The following is a 20,880-nucleotide window of genomic DNA, read 5'->3' on the forward strand; positions in this document are numbered from 1 at the left end:
TAAAACCGTCGGAGCTGGGCATGAAACCAAAACTATCAGCAGCCCACTGGAGCAATAGAATAAAAATATGTCTTATGTAATAAGAAAAAAAAATGTGAGCGCTGCCTTAACTGTTGATAAAATTCAAATATTATAAGCCAGACTTCAAACATTTGAAACAGACATGACATCAGCCAGGTGCAAAATGCTTGAATAAATGCACAAGGGAGACAGTTCACTTCCTTAGAAAGAGTTTATTTAGTGCATTTCTAGTTTGTCCACAGCAGGAACCAAAATATTAAGTTAATCTGTGCTGTTCACCAAAGTTCTGGTCCAACACCATTGGTCCGCTCGTGTTCTGGTGCAATACTATTGGTCCAGTAGTGTTCTAACACCCTCACATTAGTTCACTAGTGTTCTGGTATCACACTATTGGCTCACTAGTGTTCTCTTATGGTCAGGAACACGTAAGACCAGGAGAGGGGGGGGGGGGGGGAGAAAAAGGACCTTCAGCATGCTGCTACTGAGCAGAGGTCCACAAGCTTCCATGCAACAACAAACAAACAAACGGCAAGGGACAACAACGACGAACGGAAAGAGAAACGACAGCATTGCTTGTAAGAAGTAAGCATGGAAGCATATACAGTAAACCTTACAGTAACCTGCTCAAGCCCTCGGGGGGTTTGTCCGATATACAACAGATCTTAAAAAGGTAAAATCCCAACCCCCACCCTCAAGACACATGCGTGCACACACACACACTTTCTCTCCCACACACACATACACACACACACACACAGCACGCCTACCGCAAGCACAGCATGTACTCAATCTCTCTCTCTTGCTCTCTCTCACACACGCACAGGCACACCTGCATGCAAACAAATGATAAGTCCTTATAAGTGTACAAGGAATATGTTTGTCAGTTTTAAAAATATGACTTAGACCCATGAGCTCTGTGTAAACATAGCGTACGGTAGATTAGATAAAGACTTCCTTCCATTGTAACTCCCTGTAACTTTCCAGCCGCGTGCCATTTCGTCGTAACAACCTAATGGGTTAATACTTGTACTCTTTGGTTCTCTGTAACAGTCTGTTTATCTGACTGCGTGACTGACTGTCTGACTTCCTCCGTCCCCTCTTCTCTATCGCTCCCTCGCTTGTTCCGACTGTTCACGATACGGCAGGAGGACCGGTCAAGGGAAGAGAGTCGCAGGTCCTGTCCCTCTGCAGGCCAGGGGCAGCAGAGCCAGACGGATTGATTGTCCTTGATTTATTTACATCACAGTCAGTCACAGTGGGCTCCGTTTAGTGGAAGAACACGTCCCCGTCCTCCTCCTTTTTCTCCCACCCCTCACCAGTCTGATGTGTGGGCATGTCGGCCTGAGATCTGTGCGTGTATGTGTGTGTCTGCATGGGAGTGTGTCTGTATGTGCATGTGTATGTGCATGTGTATGTGCGGTGCGGTGCGAGGGGTCGGGGGCTAGGATAAGTCGTTGTTGCTGGGTGTCTTCCCGCCGCCATTAAGTAGGGCCGAAGCGCTGCGGCTCTTGGTCGGTGTGCCGCTGCCTGAACGGGAGAGTTCTGTCAAGTCATGGAGGGAGGGCTCCCTGTACATGGCCACTACACCCACACACACACACACACGAAGACAGACACACAAGACAAGACAAGAATCATTAATTCGGTTATTGCCACTGGTCTATGCCACATGGGTTTAGCCTGCACAGCTTTGTTCAGTCAGACCCTCTGCACCTGGGAGATTTGGCTTCTACAGACTAATAAATTCTGATTTTAAGACGCTATTTTATCATCAGAGAGAAATTTAAAGAGTTTAAGCTGCACTGTAACACTCCATAAATGGGTAAATTATAATCTTAATTTCAATAACTGGCAAAAAAATAAACAGTTTACTAAGAGTTCAGTTTGTTTCCTTTTTCCTCACTTCCATACAATGCCTGATGACTTCTGGTCACTGACATATTAGCCTTTAGGCTGGAAGCCTGTTACCAAACAGTTGCCACACTGAGCGCAACCAGTAGCAACATTATATGGAGTCGTGTTCGTGTCCGTTTGATGAATGTAACTCCAATATTCATTCCCTTTTCAGCTTTGTTTTGCCCTGCGCTAGGTCTCTGGGGAAATATGTGTCTCTTCAGCTAACTTCTTGTGTCTGCTGTTCGCTGCCGGTCAGATGGTGCACAATGCATTTTAGTGCTCTTTCACTGGAAACAGCTGTCTAATGCATCCAGAAGTGGTGATGCTAAATGGTCAGAAATGCTGCAGTAGAGTCAGATAACCAATCTCTGTGGATCCATTATCGCCTTGCTATGCAGAAATATTGATTATTCCCTCTTTTCCTATTTTCCTGGTATTTTCTTGTTTTTCTTGATGACCGGCACTGGTAAATCAAACCCGAAAATTGGGTTGCCTAACACCATCATATCTGGTGGCCAGGAATTTGATTATTGATGTTTTCTCCCTCCTCTAGAGTATTTGGGCATATTCTTTCATTTTATGCCATTTAAGACTCAGTTATTGTTTTTATTCATGAGTACCCACTATGCATTTACATTTCAATGTTTATCTTCTGGCACTGGCACTCTTTTCAGTGTGCTTTCACTCCGGCCTGTAAATCTGTACAGGTCCTATATATTACCATCTACAATGGCCTTCCTTGTATAGAATCCAGTTAAATCTTTTATAAACTAACAAGACACAAAATCAGTTTTACAGATGATAAGACCTTCAGACAAAGAGTGCAAATAGCAGATGGGTTCTGATTTAGTCCAGGAAGGCAGATATTTTTCATAGGTCAGGGGTCCTCTGAGTTTTTGGAATCTTAAATCCTCTATAGGGGAGAAAACTTTCCAAGAACGGCCCCACGCTCCTAATCAATGAGGCCTTTTCTTAGTACAATTTGCTCTCTTAGATGCTATCACAACTCCATTTGTTTAAAAACTTTCTAACCCAACATACCCTATATACTTGTGACGTAATACATCACAGCCATAGTTTCTAGAGCCCCGAAATTGCGAGGGTCGGGGTTAACGGACACACTGTGTTTGCTTTGCTGATGTAAATGGTACCTGCAGTTTTATACTTCATCATTTATGAGCATGGCTTACTTTGATAACGAGTGCTATAGGTTCGCTGAGATTCTGCTTTTGTTTTCACTAAGCTGCCAAACTCACCCCGAGGTGCTCAAAACCATTTTCACAATTAGCTGTCTATTTTGTTCAGTGCGGTTCTACATGAACACACGGGGGTAATGAGCTCATCTATAGCTTTTTCCCAGTGTTAACACTGATCGCTGCATATTTAGCCATTAATATTTAAACATCCCCTCTGGACATGTTTAAACTTAAAAAAAAAATAAATAAAAAGTCGCTACTCTATTTTTTCTTAAAACGATTTTTTTTTCAACACAAATCTTAATTTAACTTCTTTCCTCCCTCACTGACAAATTCAGAATATATGAATATGTAAATACTGCAAGTTTCATCGGAAAGGAGGCATACTCTGCTCATTTCCAGACTCATGTTTTTCATTCTTGGACTCTATGAGTACCTCTGCATGATTTACAGTTCAAAGAAATTCTTGTTTATCTTATGATAGGCCTTTGTGAAACCACTGTCTGAAACAAACCCCTCCTCACCCAGTTAGACCACCCTCCCTTTAAGCCAGCTTTCTTCGGATTGGCTGCTCCTCCCAAACACAGCTTTCCGCTTCTCAGTTTGAAACCTACAGTAAGCCTTGAACCCGTACTTGTGCACATGCTGAGCTTCTTATTTAAAGTTTTGACTATAAAAAGATGTGTAGGGTCTGACCTTCGAGCTGAGAGAAATACAAAGATGAATCCTTTTAATGATGCAAAATGATGAAGAAAATCCAAGTGAAGCAACAACAAGCAAAACAGTCTTTGATGTTTTGTGGGAGGTTTTAAACAAGCGTCAGGAATATCAGAATAAAAGCTTCATTTTACATTTAAACTTTGACGTGTTCCCAGTTATTAAGTTGGTATTTAAGTCAGTAAGGCTATCAGTCCTACCTTTGAGTGGCTTCGGTATGAAGTGTGCAGCAGGCTTGTTCTTCTTGACATGATTCCCCTTCATGATTCCACCCTCCTTGTTAAGCCCCAGGTACCAAGCCCGGCCCGATGCCTGCTGCCGGTAGAGCATGGAGGAGTAGGTGACATAATAGTTCTCGAACACCGACTCCTTGAATTTACACTCCGGGGTAAAATGCTCCTGTGAGAAAAATGTGATAGAAATGAGAACAAATCCTACACGAAAGAAGACGAGAAGGTGATAAAGCGGACGTGGCGAGAGTGGAGTGTTAGCTGCTGGCGGCGACTCCATTAAAAAGCGTTCAGTCATTCCACCATATAGTCATCAGTGTATTCATCCATCAGCTGGTCTGCTCTTTGAATCATTATCTCGGCCAGGCTGTAGTCTCCGAGAACAAACTGCACCAACTTAGGACAGCTGACATTTGCATTTCCTTATTCCTGCGTCTCCATAGCAACCGGCTACTCCCTTGAATACCAACCAGCCCACTGAGAGAACGGTGGTGCCCAGAGTGAAAGCTGTTTCTCTTCGATATCCATTAATCTTAAGTGAATTTTGATGAAGTTTCAGCATGCATGATCTTGAAATAGATTAAGCAGGAAAACATAAAGAAATATGACCTGGGCGCAGAAATATTGCGCGGCTGTATTCTGCATTTAATATGAGGTGAGAAGATGGAACGAGCGATATCGGTGCTGTGACTGAAGCCAGCACCCTCACAATAACAACATGATGGACCAGATATTGTGGCGGTATACGTGTCTGCACAGGCGTAGCAGCGAGGCTGTTATTACATCGGGGTCTGTGCCATTCTTCTATTTCCTCTCTGTTAGTTTTCTATCTGCTGGTCTCACAGTTTTGTTCAGATTGCTGTTATTTTTGTTGATTCTGTTGTTGTTATTGCTTCCACACCACCCACCATCAGAGCTGTGCAGCTAAAGTGAGGCACTTAATGCACTGCACTGCAGCCAGCACTACCTTCTGACCTGTCTGAGAAAATGTAGGCACAGTAGCGCTGGAGAGGAGGAGGGGGGGTGTACGTGTGTTTCGAGTGGGAAAAGACATGAAAACAAATTTTGGGAGCTGTGTGTGTAAACGGACACAAAGTAATCTTCCTATCACAGAATCACTGAAGGGAGATAAACAAAAGGAGGCTGGGGTATGATCTGAAATCAATCCTGAGAAGCCACAATATCAGGAGACAGATAAGGGAGGCTCAGACACTGGATTATAACACCCCGTGGCAGCTGACTCACAAAGCAACACTATAGTTAAAGTATTGATGTGATGATGTGATGACAATGAGTCTGCTCACAGTGAAAGCTTCTGCTTCATTACTCAACCTGACCCAAAGAGCAGGTTTGAGTCTGTAGCATTAATGACGCTGGTTGTGATGGTGTGTGTGTGTGTGTGTGTGTGTGTCTGTGGTGACCTACAGAGGTGTAGAGAAAGCCTTCGTTGTTCATTGCCAGGTAGAGTTTGGTCTGGACACCCTGGATGGCCACCACACGAAGCCCCACTGGGATCAGGTTGAACACAGCTGCAATTGCACACGCAAAGCCACGCGCACAGCACAAAGCAATCAAACAAGCATTCACACAGCGAACACAGGGAAACAGAGGAAAGTACTCATCAATATCAATGGCATGATGACACCTCCATTTTGCCACAGAGAAGCTATTTTGGAAGGTCAGGCGCTGAGGAGGCTGAACTACGCTTACAATTTAGCTCCTGCTATTAAGCGTGGGATAAAATTATCAAAAGGCGAGCAGCAGAGCAAGTTTTGGTAAACATTTGATAGTGCAAGGACATGCTTCAACAGAAAAGCCAGAGAGCCAGTGATCAGCGCTATTTCATCTGTCATACAAATGAAAAATGTTCCTGCTAGAGCTGCACTTAATGATCACTTTCAGCTATTTTTTCTACTCAATCATTCATTTAGTCTATAAAATGTCAGACGGTAGTTAAAAGTACCCATTACAGTTTTCCCCACACAGAAGGCGATGCCTTCAAATTTCTGTTTGATTAACACTCCAAAAGCCCTCGAAATATATTCACTTTACACCGATGTGAATCGAAGAAAAGCGGCAAATCTTGCGGTTAAGAAGCTGCAATCAGGAAATGTTTGACGATTTGCTGGAGAAGTGGTCCGCCGTCACCGAATGTTTTGAGCATGCAGAGTAAACAGTGCATTCCCGAGCTTCTTTAACGCCGCAAATTCAATGAGCTCTGGCTGTTTGTGAATTTTTACAGCACGATTTATAAGCATAAGCTACCCGAGCAAAACTAAGCTGTCTGGGCTCTTCGACACATTACAGCGAATGTGACATTAAATCGCAGACTGTCAGATTTCATTTGAATGCATTTCCAGCCAAACTGGATGAGCACTTAAAGGCTCCACGATGATAACACCATATCAACGTAAAGATTAGACCGAGCCATAGATCTGTGAGTCAGGACCCTTGTTTAATCATCATCATTTTTAGTCAATACTGTTCTTTACAATAACTGTGTATAATATATGAAGACGTGGATTACGAGGATTATGCATTCAAACGCATTTACGGGTGACTGATTTAATGTGGGTAGGCGTTTACATGATGTATACACCATGTAATCATCTCATTAAAGAGTGCGCTTCCTCTGTAGTCGTTCTGCATGCAGACAACAGTTGGTGGCCTGAGAAGTAGCAGAGATTAATGTGAGATGCTGGCAACACCAACTGTGCATAAGGAGAGTGATTGCAGTCTGAACCACAACAACAGAATTGAATTAGCCGTATCAATCAAACATTGCAGTGTGTGTGTGTCTGTGTGTGTGCGCACGCATGCACATGCGCGTGCGTGCATGTGTGATAGAGAGAATGAAATGGAGTGGATAAAAATGAATCTGTTGTCTGATTTGGTGTAGTAGCTTTCTGAATGCTAAGGATTTGAACGTGGCACTGTATGTTCTGCAGACATTTGATCAATTTCTTTAACCAGGAAGCATTTCATATGGAAAGACTGCAGTGTCACCACTTGACATTTGCTAATTAAATGAGTACTTGACTTGTTGTTGAGTGACTGACTGAATTAAAATCACTGCAGTAAACAGATTTCCACAAGATGAAACTCAACAATAGGGATGTGGGAATTAAATGAAATCGACCCTTAAAGCAGTAACATGTCGCAATATTCTGTTGTAGCGGGAAGTAATATAGACCTGCACTGAAGAAAGTCAGTTTCAGCCTGTACTTTGCTTTTATTTATAAATCATGTTAAAGTATAAATGATCTAAATAACCTAGTTCTAGGTTACCTAGTTAACCTAGGTCAAAATGATTGAGTCAGGGAAAATACACACACACACAACAAATCTAGTTAAAGCCAGCCTCACCATAGGTGCTGTCTTCATCCTTGGTTCCGTCAATGGTGCCATCAGGCTGCATCTGCAGCTGGAAGCCCTGGCGACTGGAAAGCCTGGTCACAATGCCCTTTAACTGGGGCTCTAAGAGGAAAACAGAAACATTAAGTGCATTCTTTTTTTACTGCTGTCATGTGATCACATGCATCAAATCCAGCAGCCTCTAGGAAGCCGGAAGTGTCAGAGGAGGAAACGCTGTTTGTATTTTCAATCACTGATGCTTGAGGGCCCTGACCACCAGTATCGATCCGTGGCCGCTAAACATTGTGGAACTCATAAAAAAAGATACAACTTTTTTTTTTTTTTTTTAAATCAGCTAATAATTGACACATACAACATGAGTAGGATCACTTAGGGTTGTGCTTTTCCACACTTTGCTGTGGGACAATATAAAGTTATTAATGTGAGACGTTTGTGGGTTCATGCAACAGGATTGTGACACTGTCCTCAGAGAGAGGAGTGATGAAGTGATGAAGAACCTGCCTTAGTGATGAGAAAAAAATAATGCTGAATGGTGGCAGAGATGAGGATGGCGATGATGCTGAAGGTGATGGTGAAGATGGACGAGGTGGTGATGCTACCCGCCGGCTATCCGACTGCCCCCACCCCCCCTCCTCACAGACCTGGTGGTCGCCTTCTCTTCCGTTTCTTCCTCGAGCCAAACAACTTGACACGCGAAAACACGTTCAGCTTGCTCGGTTTCTCGTTTGCGCCTTTGCTGTTGCTCGGGCTACCGCTTCCGCGGCATGCGTTTGCCTTCTCCCGCTCCCTCGCCTGTCGCTTCTGGCGGATCAGGGAGCTGGCGATAGCCGCTGCCCGGGACATGTTCCCCCGGTGGAGTGAAACAAGGCTGCGCGTCCTGCGTTGGAGAGGGCGATCGCGGACGAGGCGGTCGGGGTGTGTGGAGCTCGGGGAGAGGGGTTGAGGGTGGGGGTCTACACCACCCACGGCTCAGTTCGCATCACACACCCACCGATGCAGTCTCGCGGATATCCGTGATTTTAAAAAGCGTCCAGAATCCTCCATCGGTGCGTCCCGGCGCTTCATGGAAGTCGTTAGATCCAGCACCGTGCCAGTGACTGAGCGCTAACGACGCCGCCTCACATCCCCGCAAGGGGTCTGAGTGGCAAAGAGCGCTCTGATTCCCCCCTCTGGTGATTCCTCCGAGTGTGAGAGTGTGTGTGAGAGAGAGGGAGAGCGTCGACGGAGAACGACGGCGCGTGAGATTCTCCAGGTCCGAGTGGCAAATCAACAGAGTGTAAGCTGGCGTGAACGACACCGGGGGTTGTTGACGATCGCTGCAGCTGCTGCTGCCTCCTCTTCTCCTTCTTCTTCTGCTGCTGCTGCCGCTCTGCACCGTTCCCCCGGCGATGCTCCGCTTCTTGACGCTGTCCGTGACAGAAATGCAGCAACTGGGATGTTTGTCAATGAAACAGCTCGGGGCTGGCTCAGTGGGAAAGGGATCATGGTGCAGCCGTGCCGTTCATAAAACTGCTGCAGCCCTGCCCGCCGCGAGGAAGAAGAGTGAGGAAGGGGAGGTGGAGCGGGTGTGTGTGTGTGTGTGTGTGTATGCGTGTCCGTGCAGTGTGTGTGTGTGTGTGTGTGTGTGTGTGTGTGTGTGTGAGGAGAGGGGTGTCAGATGAGACTGGTGGGGTCTGGATGGTGATGGGGGGGGATTTGGGCAGTGCTTTCTCACAGGGCACCTGTAGCCCCTGTACCCCCACGTGGCATGATATTTACATGATACACTATATATGCTGATGTGTGATAGGCAGCGGGACTGAGAGAGACAGAGGGAGAGGATAAAATGGGAGGTGGGAAAATAAACAATGAAATAAGAGAGGAGACAGACAGGTGAATGAATGAGAGGAGGAATAATGAAAGAGGGGGTGGGCGGAAGAGAGAAAATGAGATACTGAGAGTGTTGGAGAGAGAAAGAGAGAGAGAGGGAGAAGCTTGTAGAAAATAACCTGCAAATGGATTGGAAAAGAGAATGATGAATGAAAAAGGAGGGAAAAATAAATCCAGTAGAAGAGTACTGAGAGTGTCAGCAGGTGACAGGAGAAGAAAGTGCAAGACTATTCCACACATCAGGAAAAATGACGTATATGAGGGGGAACTACGTGATAATGAAATAAGAGAAATGAAGTGAAGGGACAATGAAGGAAGAGGGTGGGAGAGAGAGTGAGAGAAAGACCTAGCAAGTGTGCATGAGGGGAAGAAATCAGAAGGGGGGGAGAGAAAGGAGGGGCTCTAATATTTTGGTGCAGAGGTTCACCACTGCTGAAAAGGCTGCAGCATGCAAGAAGGAGGTGAATAAGACGGCGGCACTTGTGTCTCTGCGAGCTGTGTCGTTCTCTAGATGTTCCCTTTTTGCATTTGCACCAGAGCAGAGGTGCGCACACACACACACACACACACACTAGGCAGCAGCAATCAGCCACTCGGTGCATGTCGGCTGGCCACAGGCAGCCCCCACAGGAAAACAGATGCACAGTTGTCAGAGCCAGAAACAGCTGCAATGGCGGATGGTGACTGCTAATTCCAACTGGTACGGAGGAAGAGGAGGCAGTGGACACGGAGCCGGCAGACGAAGGTCGACCTGCATGTGGCACCTGCCGCTGAACAGCGGGCAGAGTCAATGCATGCTGTTTTCCAGCGGGAGAGATCGATGGCTGGGGGAGTGAGAGGATGTGGTGAGCAGTAAACTACACGATGAAGAGGATCCAAACCCAGTGAGCTGTAACCCACTGTGAGGATAAGACAGCTGGAGAACGTGATGGACCGTGGACAGACACTGAGGTAAGGAAGTGGCTGCTAAAGTGGAGCATTTACCCTGCCACTGACCGAGGAAGTTGAAGTACCACCGATGGCCCTCTGGTTAGGTAAGGACTCTTGTAAACATGCACAGATAAATATAGTTTTAGCTGTGACTTTGCAGTTCAACCCACGCTCTTTGAGACAACACTCAAAAATATTTCATAACTAACTGGTAATGTCAACTAAAACATCAATCACATGAAGGAAAACAGCCGGAGTAAAGAAGTGACTGAAAGCTAAATCTAGTTCTTCATGTTTCTTTTATGAGCTCACTGCTTTAAACCCAACCGCAGGCCTCTAAAAGCTTGAGCCACACAAAATAAGAGCCACGTAAAAAACATCAGATATAAAGTGATTCTGAGGAACATTAACACAGCCTTCAGCCATCACGATAACACATTTCATCTTTACAGAGAGCAAGAAAATCAATAAAATTAACCAACAGAAAAGCAATGAAAAAAAGAGATGAGGTACAAAGATTTAAAAATAAATAAATGGCTATCCATAATTAACATCTATTTGAGGTGTAGCTAGAAATGACACAGTGATGTCTGAAATGGAGACAAACAGTCTGAAGAATGTGAGTAGTGTACTCTATGATAAGGAAGTGAAGGTCTTTAAGCTTTGGTTGGAGTTCATTAGCGCCACCAATTGGCAGTTTAAGAACTGAATGTATTAAAAAAAAAAGTTGGAAAAAACAAAAATACTTAAAAAAAAAAACAGCAGCCTAAACTTTAAATTATTAAAAAAAAAAAAAAAACTGTGAGAAACTCAGTCTAACCAGTCAGAAATAGTGAAATCAGCCACGCACAACAAAATTCACAGCTTGCGGTACAAAATTCAACACTTTAAATGTTTTGCGACTGGGCGCCATGACATTAGGAGACCAAAATGCTTCAGTGAAATGCTCAGACCCGGAATTTGTTTGCGCAGTTAATCCATCAATGCGTTGTTTGAATCGCGCTTGGAACATTTTATTTAACGTAAAACTTTGGATGCAAAGTGGTTTTAGGGGAGGAGACCGTGTAAGAAACTGCACTGCAGTCCGACTCTACACTAAAGGGATTATCCGAGTCTTCGCTGTGCCTAAACGGACTGGTGTTAAACCGATAATAGAATTCATTAACGCTCCCAAAACTCACTCAGAATTTTTCTCTGTTGAGTTTCATGTTGTGTTTTTTCTTTTCTTTAAGTTACGCTCGTGAAATAAACTCAGAGCCGAGGCGATTCGTTGTGAGTGTGTCTGTGTTTTAGGGAGCCAGCGCGTTGCTAAGGTGTGCTGAAGTCCAGCTGTCCTCCCAACAGAAGGGCGCGTCCTGCCCTGTTTTCAGCACCACGGACAGCGCTTCATCTTTAAACCCATTTTATTTAAAAACAAACAAAAAAACACGTTAAACTTTTTAAAATAGAAAATTATCAAAATTAAGTTAAACATTTAAAATATTTTAAGGCCCACAATTTACATTCGTAATTCAGAAGCCACTTCAAAGACGTCCAGCGCCTGAGTTGCGCTGTTTGAACTTAGTTTAGCGCATCTCGTTTGCACATCTTATTACCAGAACATATTTGTGATATTTACGCACAGATTTGGCTCCATTTTCTAGCTAACTTTGTTCTTTCTCATCTTACCTGAAGTGGATCGGCGGAGAGGGAAAGTCATGCTGCGCCCGCGGAGCTCTGGAGCCTTTTGCTCGTGGCTTTTTGCACTTCCTGTTGTGCGCCGCTCGTCGAAAACAGGGCGAATTATGGAAGTTCAAACCAGACAATTCTCCACGGCATTGGATCCATTAAGACCGCGTACATGGCGTTGACGGGAGATCATTACAGAACATTAGAGGCCATTAAGCCGTTGGAACCGGTCATTAATGATTCATCTCGAGGCCCCGCTGATCTGGCACAATAAGAGAGGGAGAGAGCCAGCAGGCCCTTCCCAAATCCAAGGACCTATCAAGGAAACGCTCTCTGTGTTTGTTTTTCCTTGTAATGCGGCTGAGAGACATTCATCCAAATCTATGTTACTGCAGCCGACATATAAATACTCTCTGATGACCTCTTTCAACACTTAAACACAGTTATTCTCTGTCCAAAAAAAAAGACAGCTATATTTACAGGGGCCTCTTGTGACTATTCTGGTCAGTATCCGAACTTGTTTTTTGTTACTTAAACAATTAATTTACCAGCAAAACATGTGGTTATTTAAACAATTGCTAAAAAAAAATGTAAACAAACAAAAAAGAAATAATCAGGTTTTAATCCCCAAAATCCTGCAATCAAATTCATGTTTTCCATTCCCTCAAAAAGCAGTAAACATTACAACAGAGACTCTGGTGCTTACTGCCTAAACTGGGGCGTGAGTCATAAAACACAAACCTTTTTAAAATGCCATGTCAAATCCAGCTAAACAGTTTTAACAAAGAGAAGCAGGAAATTTCTCAGCTGCACTTGGTGAAATAAATCAGATTAATAGGAAACAAGGTCTACATCAGATATCGCTCTTTTCAGTATTTGTCACAACTTAAACTGCACCAATACACAATTGTAGTCATCGACCTTAAACAAGCTCCAGGCGAAATTCTTATTTATATTTGCTTCTAATTAAACCCTGATTACAAGTTCACCCAGTGGAGCCAACATGCTTGGTGATTCAAATTTTAGGTCTTATATAGAAAACTGATTACACTGTCTCGCTGTTGGAGCCTTTCAGGCAGACACACACATGGACACACACACACACACACACACACACACAATTCTGTTAAGATAAACAACTAGAAGTCAAACTACTAAAAACTTCAATTCAGAGGCAAACTCACATAGCGTGCACACAAATACACAAGCAAACACGCCATTAGTGGCTCTCTCGCAGTGGGCTATCCACATCATAGCACATTAAATAGCAGCCTCACTCAGAGACATGCCCATGAACCATATAGAGACTCTACACAATTATCCACAACTGTGTATTATCAGCCCATTACACTGCTGTCCTCTAAGAGCTCTTCCTGTGAAGCTGCCTGGTAAAAGACAGCAGCATCCATATTACTGACATGATACGCAAAGAATAACAGATTGCAGCAACTGCTGCTACATGCACTGCAGTACAGAACATCCCCCAAAACACGCAAACTCAGCACATTAAGAAGTAAAACTAAAACAAGTCATTTTAAAAAAACATCTTTGAAATAACTCTGTAGATTCTGATTTTACATAATCAACATTTCCAGAGAACCAATATTATTGTTGTTTTGCGTTATTATGGTTTGCCTTCCTGTAATCAAGAAATAACTCTATTAATCAGATGGATGAGCTGGGTCAGCTTTCTTTCTTTTTCCCTTTTTTGTTTCTTTCTTTCTTTTTCCCTTTTTTGTTTCTTTCTTTCTTTTTCCCTTTTTTGTTTCTTTCTTTCTTTTTCCCTTTTTGTTTGTTTCTTTCTTTCTTTCTTTCTTTTTCCCCTTTTTCTTTCTTTTTCCCCTTTTTCTTTCTTTTTCCCTTCTTTCTTTCTTTTCCCCTTTTTCTTTCTTTTTCCCCTTTTTCTTTCTTTCTTTTTCCCTTCTTTCTTTCTTTCTTTCTTTTTCCCTTCTTTCTTTCTTTTTCCCCTTCTTTCTTTCTTTCTTTTCCCCTTCTTTCTTTCCTTCTTTCTTTCTTTCTTTCTTTCTTTCTTTCTTTCTTTCTTTCTTTCTTTCTTTCTTTCCTTGTACCAAAATTCTTTCTAACTTTGTAACCTTGGCTTTGAATAGCAAATTACAAAGATGGCAGCTGGCATGTTTTGGCACAGATTTCAAAGACAGTTTCCTGGGCAGGTAGCCAGTATTTAATAACCTCAGTCTATTAAAAAAAGAGAACGAAGGAAAGAAAAAAGAAAAACATCTGCAAACATATTTCCCTTTGGATTTCTCAAACTATGTAATGTCACCAGTTTTGTAAGTGATCAGCCACTGGATGGCACCATCAGATAACATAATGCTGGAAAACAGGAAGCTGAAGGGAAAAGCTATGGGAAAGGCTGAACAGTACTGTGAGCTCAGAGACAACCAAATGTGAATCTGTGTGTTCTATAAAACCTAAAACTTTTAGTGTTTTTCCCACTTCACTTATATCATAATAACAGAGAATGAGAAGAGCAAGTATGTGTGTGTATGTGTACCATGTTTACATATCTTCGTGGGGACCAGAAATTGGAATATTACTATAATTGTGGGGACCAACAGTCCTTATGGGGACAAATGCCTGTCCGCACGACTTTGAAGGCATTTTTGAGACTCAAAATGTGGTTTTGGTGTCAGGGTTGCCATTAGGATATGATTCGGTTTAGGCTAAGGGTTAGGGTTAGGCATTAATTTTTGATGGTTAGGGTAAGCGGCTAGGGAAAACATGTCAATTAGATGTCCCCACTAAACTATGAAAACACGACTCTGTGTGTGTGTGTGTGTGTGTGTGTGTGTGTGTGTGTGTGTGTGTGTGTGTGTGTGTGTCTCATTTATGCTGTGTTCATGAACAAGCCACAATAAGTTGATGCATTTACTAACTGTGATCTCAGTCTGTGCTATGGAGGCATGTCTCTTTATTTTGTTAATGTATATACAGTGGGTAAAATAAGCATCGAACGCATCATCAATTTTCTAATTAAATATATTTCTAAAGGTGCTATTGACATAAAATTCTCAGCAGATGTCAGTAACGACTCATCCAATCCACACATGCAGAGAAATCAAACCACAGAATTAAGTTATGTGTGATAATGAGAGCTGAAACAGGGAAAAAATGTTGAGCAACCTTAGTGATTTTTCTTATTTATTGAAGACGCCTCCTGTATGGAAAAGCAAGTTGCATGGATTCCTCAGGTGTGATTTTGGTTCATTCTTCCATGGTGTTTATTATGGCACCCAAAGAGTTCGATTTTGGTCTCATTTGACCGGACAATATTCTCCCATCATTTCACAGGCTTATCCAAATGTTGCGCATTTAGAGCAACATTTAGACAAGATATTTTAAACATATTTCATCATGCTTTTCTTCATCAGTGAACATCATCTTGTGTGATGAGCATGCATACGACTGTGGTGGCTGAGTACATTACTTGTTTTATTAGAAACAACTGTACCTGCCGATTCCAGGTCTTTCTGTAGCTCTCCACAAGCGCTCCTTGGCTCTTAGACAACTCTTCTGATAATTCTTCTCACTCCTTTGCCTAAAATCCTGTGGGGAGCATCTGGTTATGTTAAATTATGTTCTTTCCACTTTCCAGTTTTGAAATTCTTCTGTAACCAATGCCATCAACATGTTTTGCAACAATAAGGTTGTGCCGATATTGCACCAGCTCTTTGGTTTTACCCATCATGAGATGGTTCTTGTGTAGCACCTTGGTAATGAGGCACATCTTTATAGGCCATCAGTTGTGACTGAACCAGCTGACATTAATTTGCCCTAAGTGGCAGGATTGCTTTCTAATTGCTGATAGATTTCAGCTGGTGTCATGTCTTTTTGCGCCACCCTTTCTTCATGTGTTCAGTACTTTTTTCCTGTGTCATTTCTCATTATTACACGAAACTTAATTTATGGACATCTATGGTTTTATGTCTCTGTATGTTGCACTTTTTCTATTGCACTGTTGTGTCTGCACTGTCTTGTGTCTGTATCATTCTGTTCTGTCTGGTGTTGCACTGTCTTTGTTTTGGTTTTTTGCGATTTTTGCACACTTGCACTTTATTTAGTCCTGTGTTGATTGTCTGTTATATGTTATATGTAGCACCATGGTCTTGGAGGAATGTTGTCTCGCTTCCCTGTATACTGTACCACTGCACATGGTTGGAATGACAATAAAGCCACTTGACTTGATGTGTGGATTGGGTGAGTCGTTACCGATATCTGCTGAGAATTTCACGTTATAGCACTTTTAGAGATATATTTACTTAAAAAATTGTTGATGTGTTCAATACTTATTTTACCCACTGTATTTATATATTTGTTATATCATTCAAACTAAATTCAAAGCCTGGTGTTTCAGGTAATACTGCATAACTTCAAATACTCTGTTTATAAAAAACACAAATAATAAGCGTTCCTTCAAAAGCAATATTTCAAGGTGCTTTTATTGTATCCATTGCAATGTATAAGGGTTTCGCCCTACTCTGATAAAACACTTGGTTTTATTGGCTTTTCTGTGTACTGATGTGTTTGCTTTGTTCCCCATAGGTGAGTAAATGTTAACATTAACCTGGTTTATTACAGCACTGTCACTAGCTGTTGGGCAATATGGTACAAAGAAGCTGAAGTTTAATTGGATCTACTATGCACATTTCTAGCTCAATATTGTTATTCTTGTACTCTCCAAAGGTAGACAAAGGTAAAGGCATGGTCTACATTAAACAAAAAACATCTGTTTTTTAACTTTTGCTGAGCCTTGGCAAATACCTGGACCTTACAAAGTTTGCACAAAAAGTCCAGCTCTTACAGCAGTACGTGCTATTTTAAAAGGATTTGCTGTGTCTCCCAGCACAGACTCAAGAGCATGGAGGAGATTCCAGGAGACCGGCAGTTACTGTAGGAAAGCTGGACAAGGCTGTAGAAGGTCTTTGATTCATCAGCAGGACCAGAATACCAGAACTGATGCGCTGTGCTTTTCACGGATGTGTGCAGGTTCGCCCTGAGCACATGTGACAGTCCTGAAAGGGTCTGGAGACGCTGTGGAGAGTAGCTGCCTGTAACTGGTCATGCTGTCTGTAACATCGTTCAGGATGACCAGTTTGGTGGTTTGTGATTGGTGGTCTAGGACACACAGACTTACAGATCAGGCAACAGCGCCTTGACTGCTTTTAAGTATTGCTATGAAATCCTTGGACCCATTGTCAGAGAGTTTCCAGAGATGACGAGTCTCTCTGGCCACAGCTTATTTGAATTAAGTAGCCTAGATTTCAATGTTATTCAATTAAGAAGCAGCAAATATGAAACTCTGAGCTTTTGAGTGCAAAGCGATGTTTATGCAAAAAGGAAATAAATCAGCTGAACTAATGAGAAGAAATACTTGAAACTTAAAATGATTTCTCATTAAAGATTAGTTGTTTCCCCCCCAGAAATGCTCAAAATATCTATATATAATATATCAGCTGCCTGTCAACTAAACAACCAATCATAGCCACTTAGTAAAATGCTAGATTACAACAGTGTCGTTCACTAATAATGATAATAATAAATAAAAAACTATATAAAATTGCCAATGTGCTCTGGCTAACTGACCCATCCACCTCCCCTTAAGCAGGGCTACAGCGTTTGCTATCTACTGTCTGCGTAAATGTGTTGTTAATTCATAATTCCAACAACAGCTTTTTGGCTCGATGCTTGTTTTTTACTTTTGCTCTCCATATGTTTTTAGAATAGACAGCGTTAGCCTCTTTCCCCAGCATTAAGCACAAATGTGACTTATTTGTGTTATAGACCTACATTTACCTTTTAGACCTCCAGTCTCTTTGAATATTTTGTCCTCGCGTTGTTTAACTTGTTTAAAACTGCAATCTTTGGATTTTTTTTATATTAAACTCTTCCTGTATCTGCTAAATTTGTCTTTCTTAACTTATAAAAACGAGTATTTTTATGTTGGCTAAATTCTTAGTGCTAAATAAAGCAAATAAAGCTTATTATTCATGACAGAGCACAGCTTGCAGGCAACTCCCTTTTTTGTCTCCATGGCAATCATAGTTTCCCAGTTTCCATTGCGGTGTACCCCACGTCGATTTTACTGCTGTCCGGGGGGAGGAACGAATGAATTTGTGCGTGCTCGCAAACCGTTTCGGGGGGGGGAGACACACCACATTTTAACGATTTTACAAGCTCGAAAGGCAAGAAATTCAATCTTAAACAAAAGTAATAAATTCATAGGTTTGTGTTTATATATTATATATTTAAAATACCTCAAAGCTGTTAAATACAAAACCAATAAAGAGAAAACATCCACGAAATAATAATTTTTTAAAAACCCACGTGTTTCAGTTGCATTATACCTAAACACACGTTTCTAAATAGTTTAAGTGTGTATGTTGAAGCTTCCACACAATGCCCTGTATGCCCTGTATTGTGGGAACAATGGAATTAAGTGGCCACGGAGCGTGCTGGACTCAGCATCATCGCAGACCTTTTGGCTACCACATCTTTCTTCTTTTTTCCTTCCGTCTATAAACAATAAATAAATAAATAAAATGTCTTCCTCCTGACTCGGGTTCACCGTTACTTACCTTTGGAAGCATGGTCTTTATCCTCTTTGCTTTTCGTTATCACGTTCATGGAGCTCCGTCGCTTCTACCGGTCGCTGAATCAAACTTCAGGTGAAATGTTCACTTTTTTCATCCTCCTCTAATGTGTCCGGTCCCTTTGCGCAGGGTCCGGCTCTTTCCCCTTTTTCCTTGTCCCCCTGTCTCTTGCTCCTCTGATGCTGCTTTCTGCACAGCTCCACTCTGTCTGTGCTCCTACATGTCACCATGTACCAGCAGGAGCGCCCCCCCCCCCGATCCTGCACGCGCGAAAACTGCACTCGCACGCGCGCAGTGACAAACTGAAACGATAATGGCGCTGGGGGGTGCGAGCCAAAGAGCGTTCATTGTATTCTGACTGAATGAGCATATCATTTTTAATCAGCTCTGCAGAGATGCAGTCACTGGATTTATCTCTAACTGTGTTGCTGCGATTTTAAAACATTACACGGGCTTAACTGGCGTTTGTTCATGTGCTGCTATAATTTTAAGTAAGTGGTGGTGGCTGTTGGACCACTGACCTCATGGCCTTTTGCTGAGTCAGAAAGAAAAGAAAAATCACACAGGTGACCAATACTGCATTTTTTATTTTGGCAATTTATTCATTGTGTATGATTAGAACTGAGTACATCAGAGGGATGGCAGTTGAGACAAAGTTAGAGAGACAAAGTTGCGATGGTTTGGACACGGGCAGGGAAGGTTCAGTGGATATTATTTGAAAAAAGGATGCTGAAAACGGAGCTGCCAAGGAGGAGGAAAATAGGAAGACCACAGAGAAGGTTCATGGAAGATGTGAAGGAGGAAATTCAGGACTGATGTGACAGAGGAGGGTGCTAGAGATCACAGGGTGTGCTGAGCCGTTTGTGTATTTATTATCTGTTCTTTGTTGTGTCCTTCTGTCATTGTATGGCAGACATGATATAGACCCAAATTCAGGACTCAGAATTTAACTCAAAATCCAGCTCAAATGCTGATTGTTATGAGGGATAAGAAAACACCAAAAAAAAAAACATCTGCAGTGCAGAAATTAGGAATCAGAGCTGAAGACTCTTAGGATTACAGGGGGCAGGGAGACATAGCTATGGACAGGACAAATAGCAGAGGGCGACTCGGACAATAAATAAGCATAAAAGGGAAGATAAAACACAACAGGAAACAGTTTAATGTGGAAACAAAACTGGGGAAAACTAAAACTGAACACTAAGCACACAATACAAAGACTACAAAAATAAAATAGGAAGAGACTAAACAGTGGAACATCACAGATGGAGACAATACATGTATTGTCATTGGGGAGGCAGGTGAAACTGAAAAAACAGACATAAACTCAGTCATGATAAATAACAATAACAGTTGTAAGTGCAAAGCAGACAAAAAAAACCCTTTAAGATAACTAAACCAAGCTTACAAGTCCAAAACACTAAATTCCTGGCACACTGTTGACTGATAAAAACTGACCTAACGACTAAAAGGATTCATCAGGATCTGATGACCTGCTGATGAGCACCTGTTTTAGAAACACACAGCTCTTCCTTTTTATCTTTTTTTTCTCCAAAACCCAAAACTCTGGGTCAACAACCCAGGGACCATGGCAAAAAGATGAAGAAGATGATGAAGAATTGGTGATTTATAGGAAACCTGGAGTCCTTCATGTTTAAATAAAAAGGTCATTAATAAAGTGTTTTGCAGGCTCATTATTTCTAAATGTTAAACTGATATATTTTTAAAAATAGCAAATATCCCGCAGCTCTTTCTCCGAGTAGTCAAGGGATCTTTGAAACAAATTTAACAGCTATAAATACAACAAAGACAAAACAAGTGAGAAGGACTTTCCACCAGCTGACGAACCAAACAGTTCTCCTTATAACGCCTCTACTGCATCAAACATTGAAAGACTGAGCAATAATGAACACATTGGTTACAGCAGATACACAGAAACTGAAAGATGCACATTTTTGCTCTTACTGAAGAAAAGAAGGTCAGTGTAATCACAAGGTTGTCTTCTCTCCAAGAAATGCAAATCCGCTACTGAACTCAGCAGTCTAGCACTATGCAAATGAATCCATTTATTGATCACTTAATCAATTTTTGCTGAAAAGTAGTTTTTTCTTTGTTTTTTTTTTTTGTTGTTTTTTTTTACTGTGATCAACATTTATTTTGGATCCCATTTAAACTTCATACTTAGTATTGGTATTGGGTAATGTATTTTTCTTTTCCATATTATAATATTCCTACACTGTTCTGCCCTAAAGGCCTGTTTTTGATTCATTTCTGGTTGATTGAATGAAAAGTGGTCTCACGTATGAAAGGCTTCAGTTTGTTAGTGCAATGGTTGTTCGTAGTAAAGAAGTCCGGTCAGAGATAAAT

At 42.0% G+C, this 20,880-nt stretch overlaps 1 protein-coding gene across 4 annotated transcripts; it reads right to left on the minus strand.

The window, feature by feature from the left end:
• Window positions 1-213: 213 nt before the first annotated feature.
• fgf13b (fibroblast growth factor 13b) lies at window positions 214-18,745 on the minus strand. 4 transcript variants are annotated; one of them, XM_019364019.2, is made up of 6 exons: window positions 18,499-18,742; window positions 15,375-15,469; window positions 7,427-7,537; window positions 5,486-5,589; window positions 4,031-4,229; window positions 214-1,602 (listed from the first exon to the last, which is right to left on the minus strand). In XM_019364019.2, the coding sequence occupies exons 3-6, from the start codon at window positions 7,476-7,478 to the stop codon at window positions 1,463-1,465; spliced, it is 495 nt and encodes a 164-aa protein (XP_019219564.1). In that variant the 5' UTR covers window positions 7,479-7,537; window positions 15,375-15,469; window positions 18,499-18,742; the 3' UTR covers window positions 214-1,462. The 4 variants fall into 4 exon arrangements, with proteins under 4 accessions (XP_019219564.1, XP_005452682.1, XP_005452683.1 ...); XM_005452625.4 differs by lacking the exon at window positions 15,375-15,469 and having other exon boundaries at window positions 18,499-18,745; XM_005452626.4 differs by lacking the exons at window positions 15,375-15,469; window positions 18,499-18,742 and adding an exon at window positions 11,903-13,613.
• Window positions 18,746-20,880: the final 2,135 nt, after the last annotated feature.

Source organism: Oreochromis niloticus, linkage group LG10, assembly GCF_001858045.2.
Source record: "Oreochromis niloticus isolate F11D_XX linkage group LG10, O_niloticus_UMD_NMBU, whole genome shotgun sequence".
Lineage (NCBI taxonomy): Eukaryota > Metazoa > Chordata > Actinopteri > Cichliformes > Cichlidae > Oreochromis > Oreochromis niloticus.

Bases quoted from the DNA above. Each gene is read 5' to 3' on its own strand.
- fgf13b (XM_005452624.3), bottom strand. From the start codon at position 8,278: ATGTCCCGGGCAGCGGCTATCGCCAGCTCCCTGATCCGCCAGAAGCGA. The intron at 7,538-8,076 runs GTCTGTGAGGAG...TTTTCCTCTTAG, and splicing joins GAAGAGAAGGCGACCACCAG to AGCCCCAGTTAAAGGGCATT. The intron at 5,590-7,426 runs GTGAGGCTGGCT...GTGCAATTGCAG, and splicing joins GGATGAAGACAGCACCTATG to CTGTGTTCAACCTGATCCCA.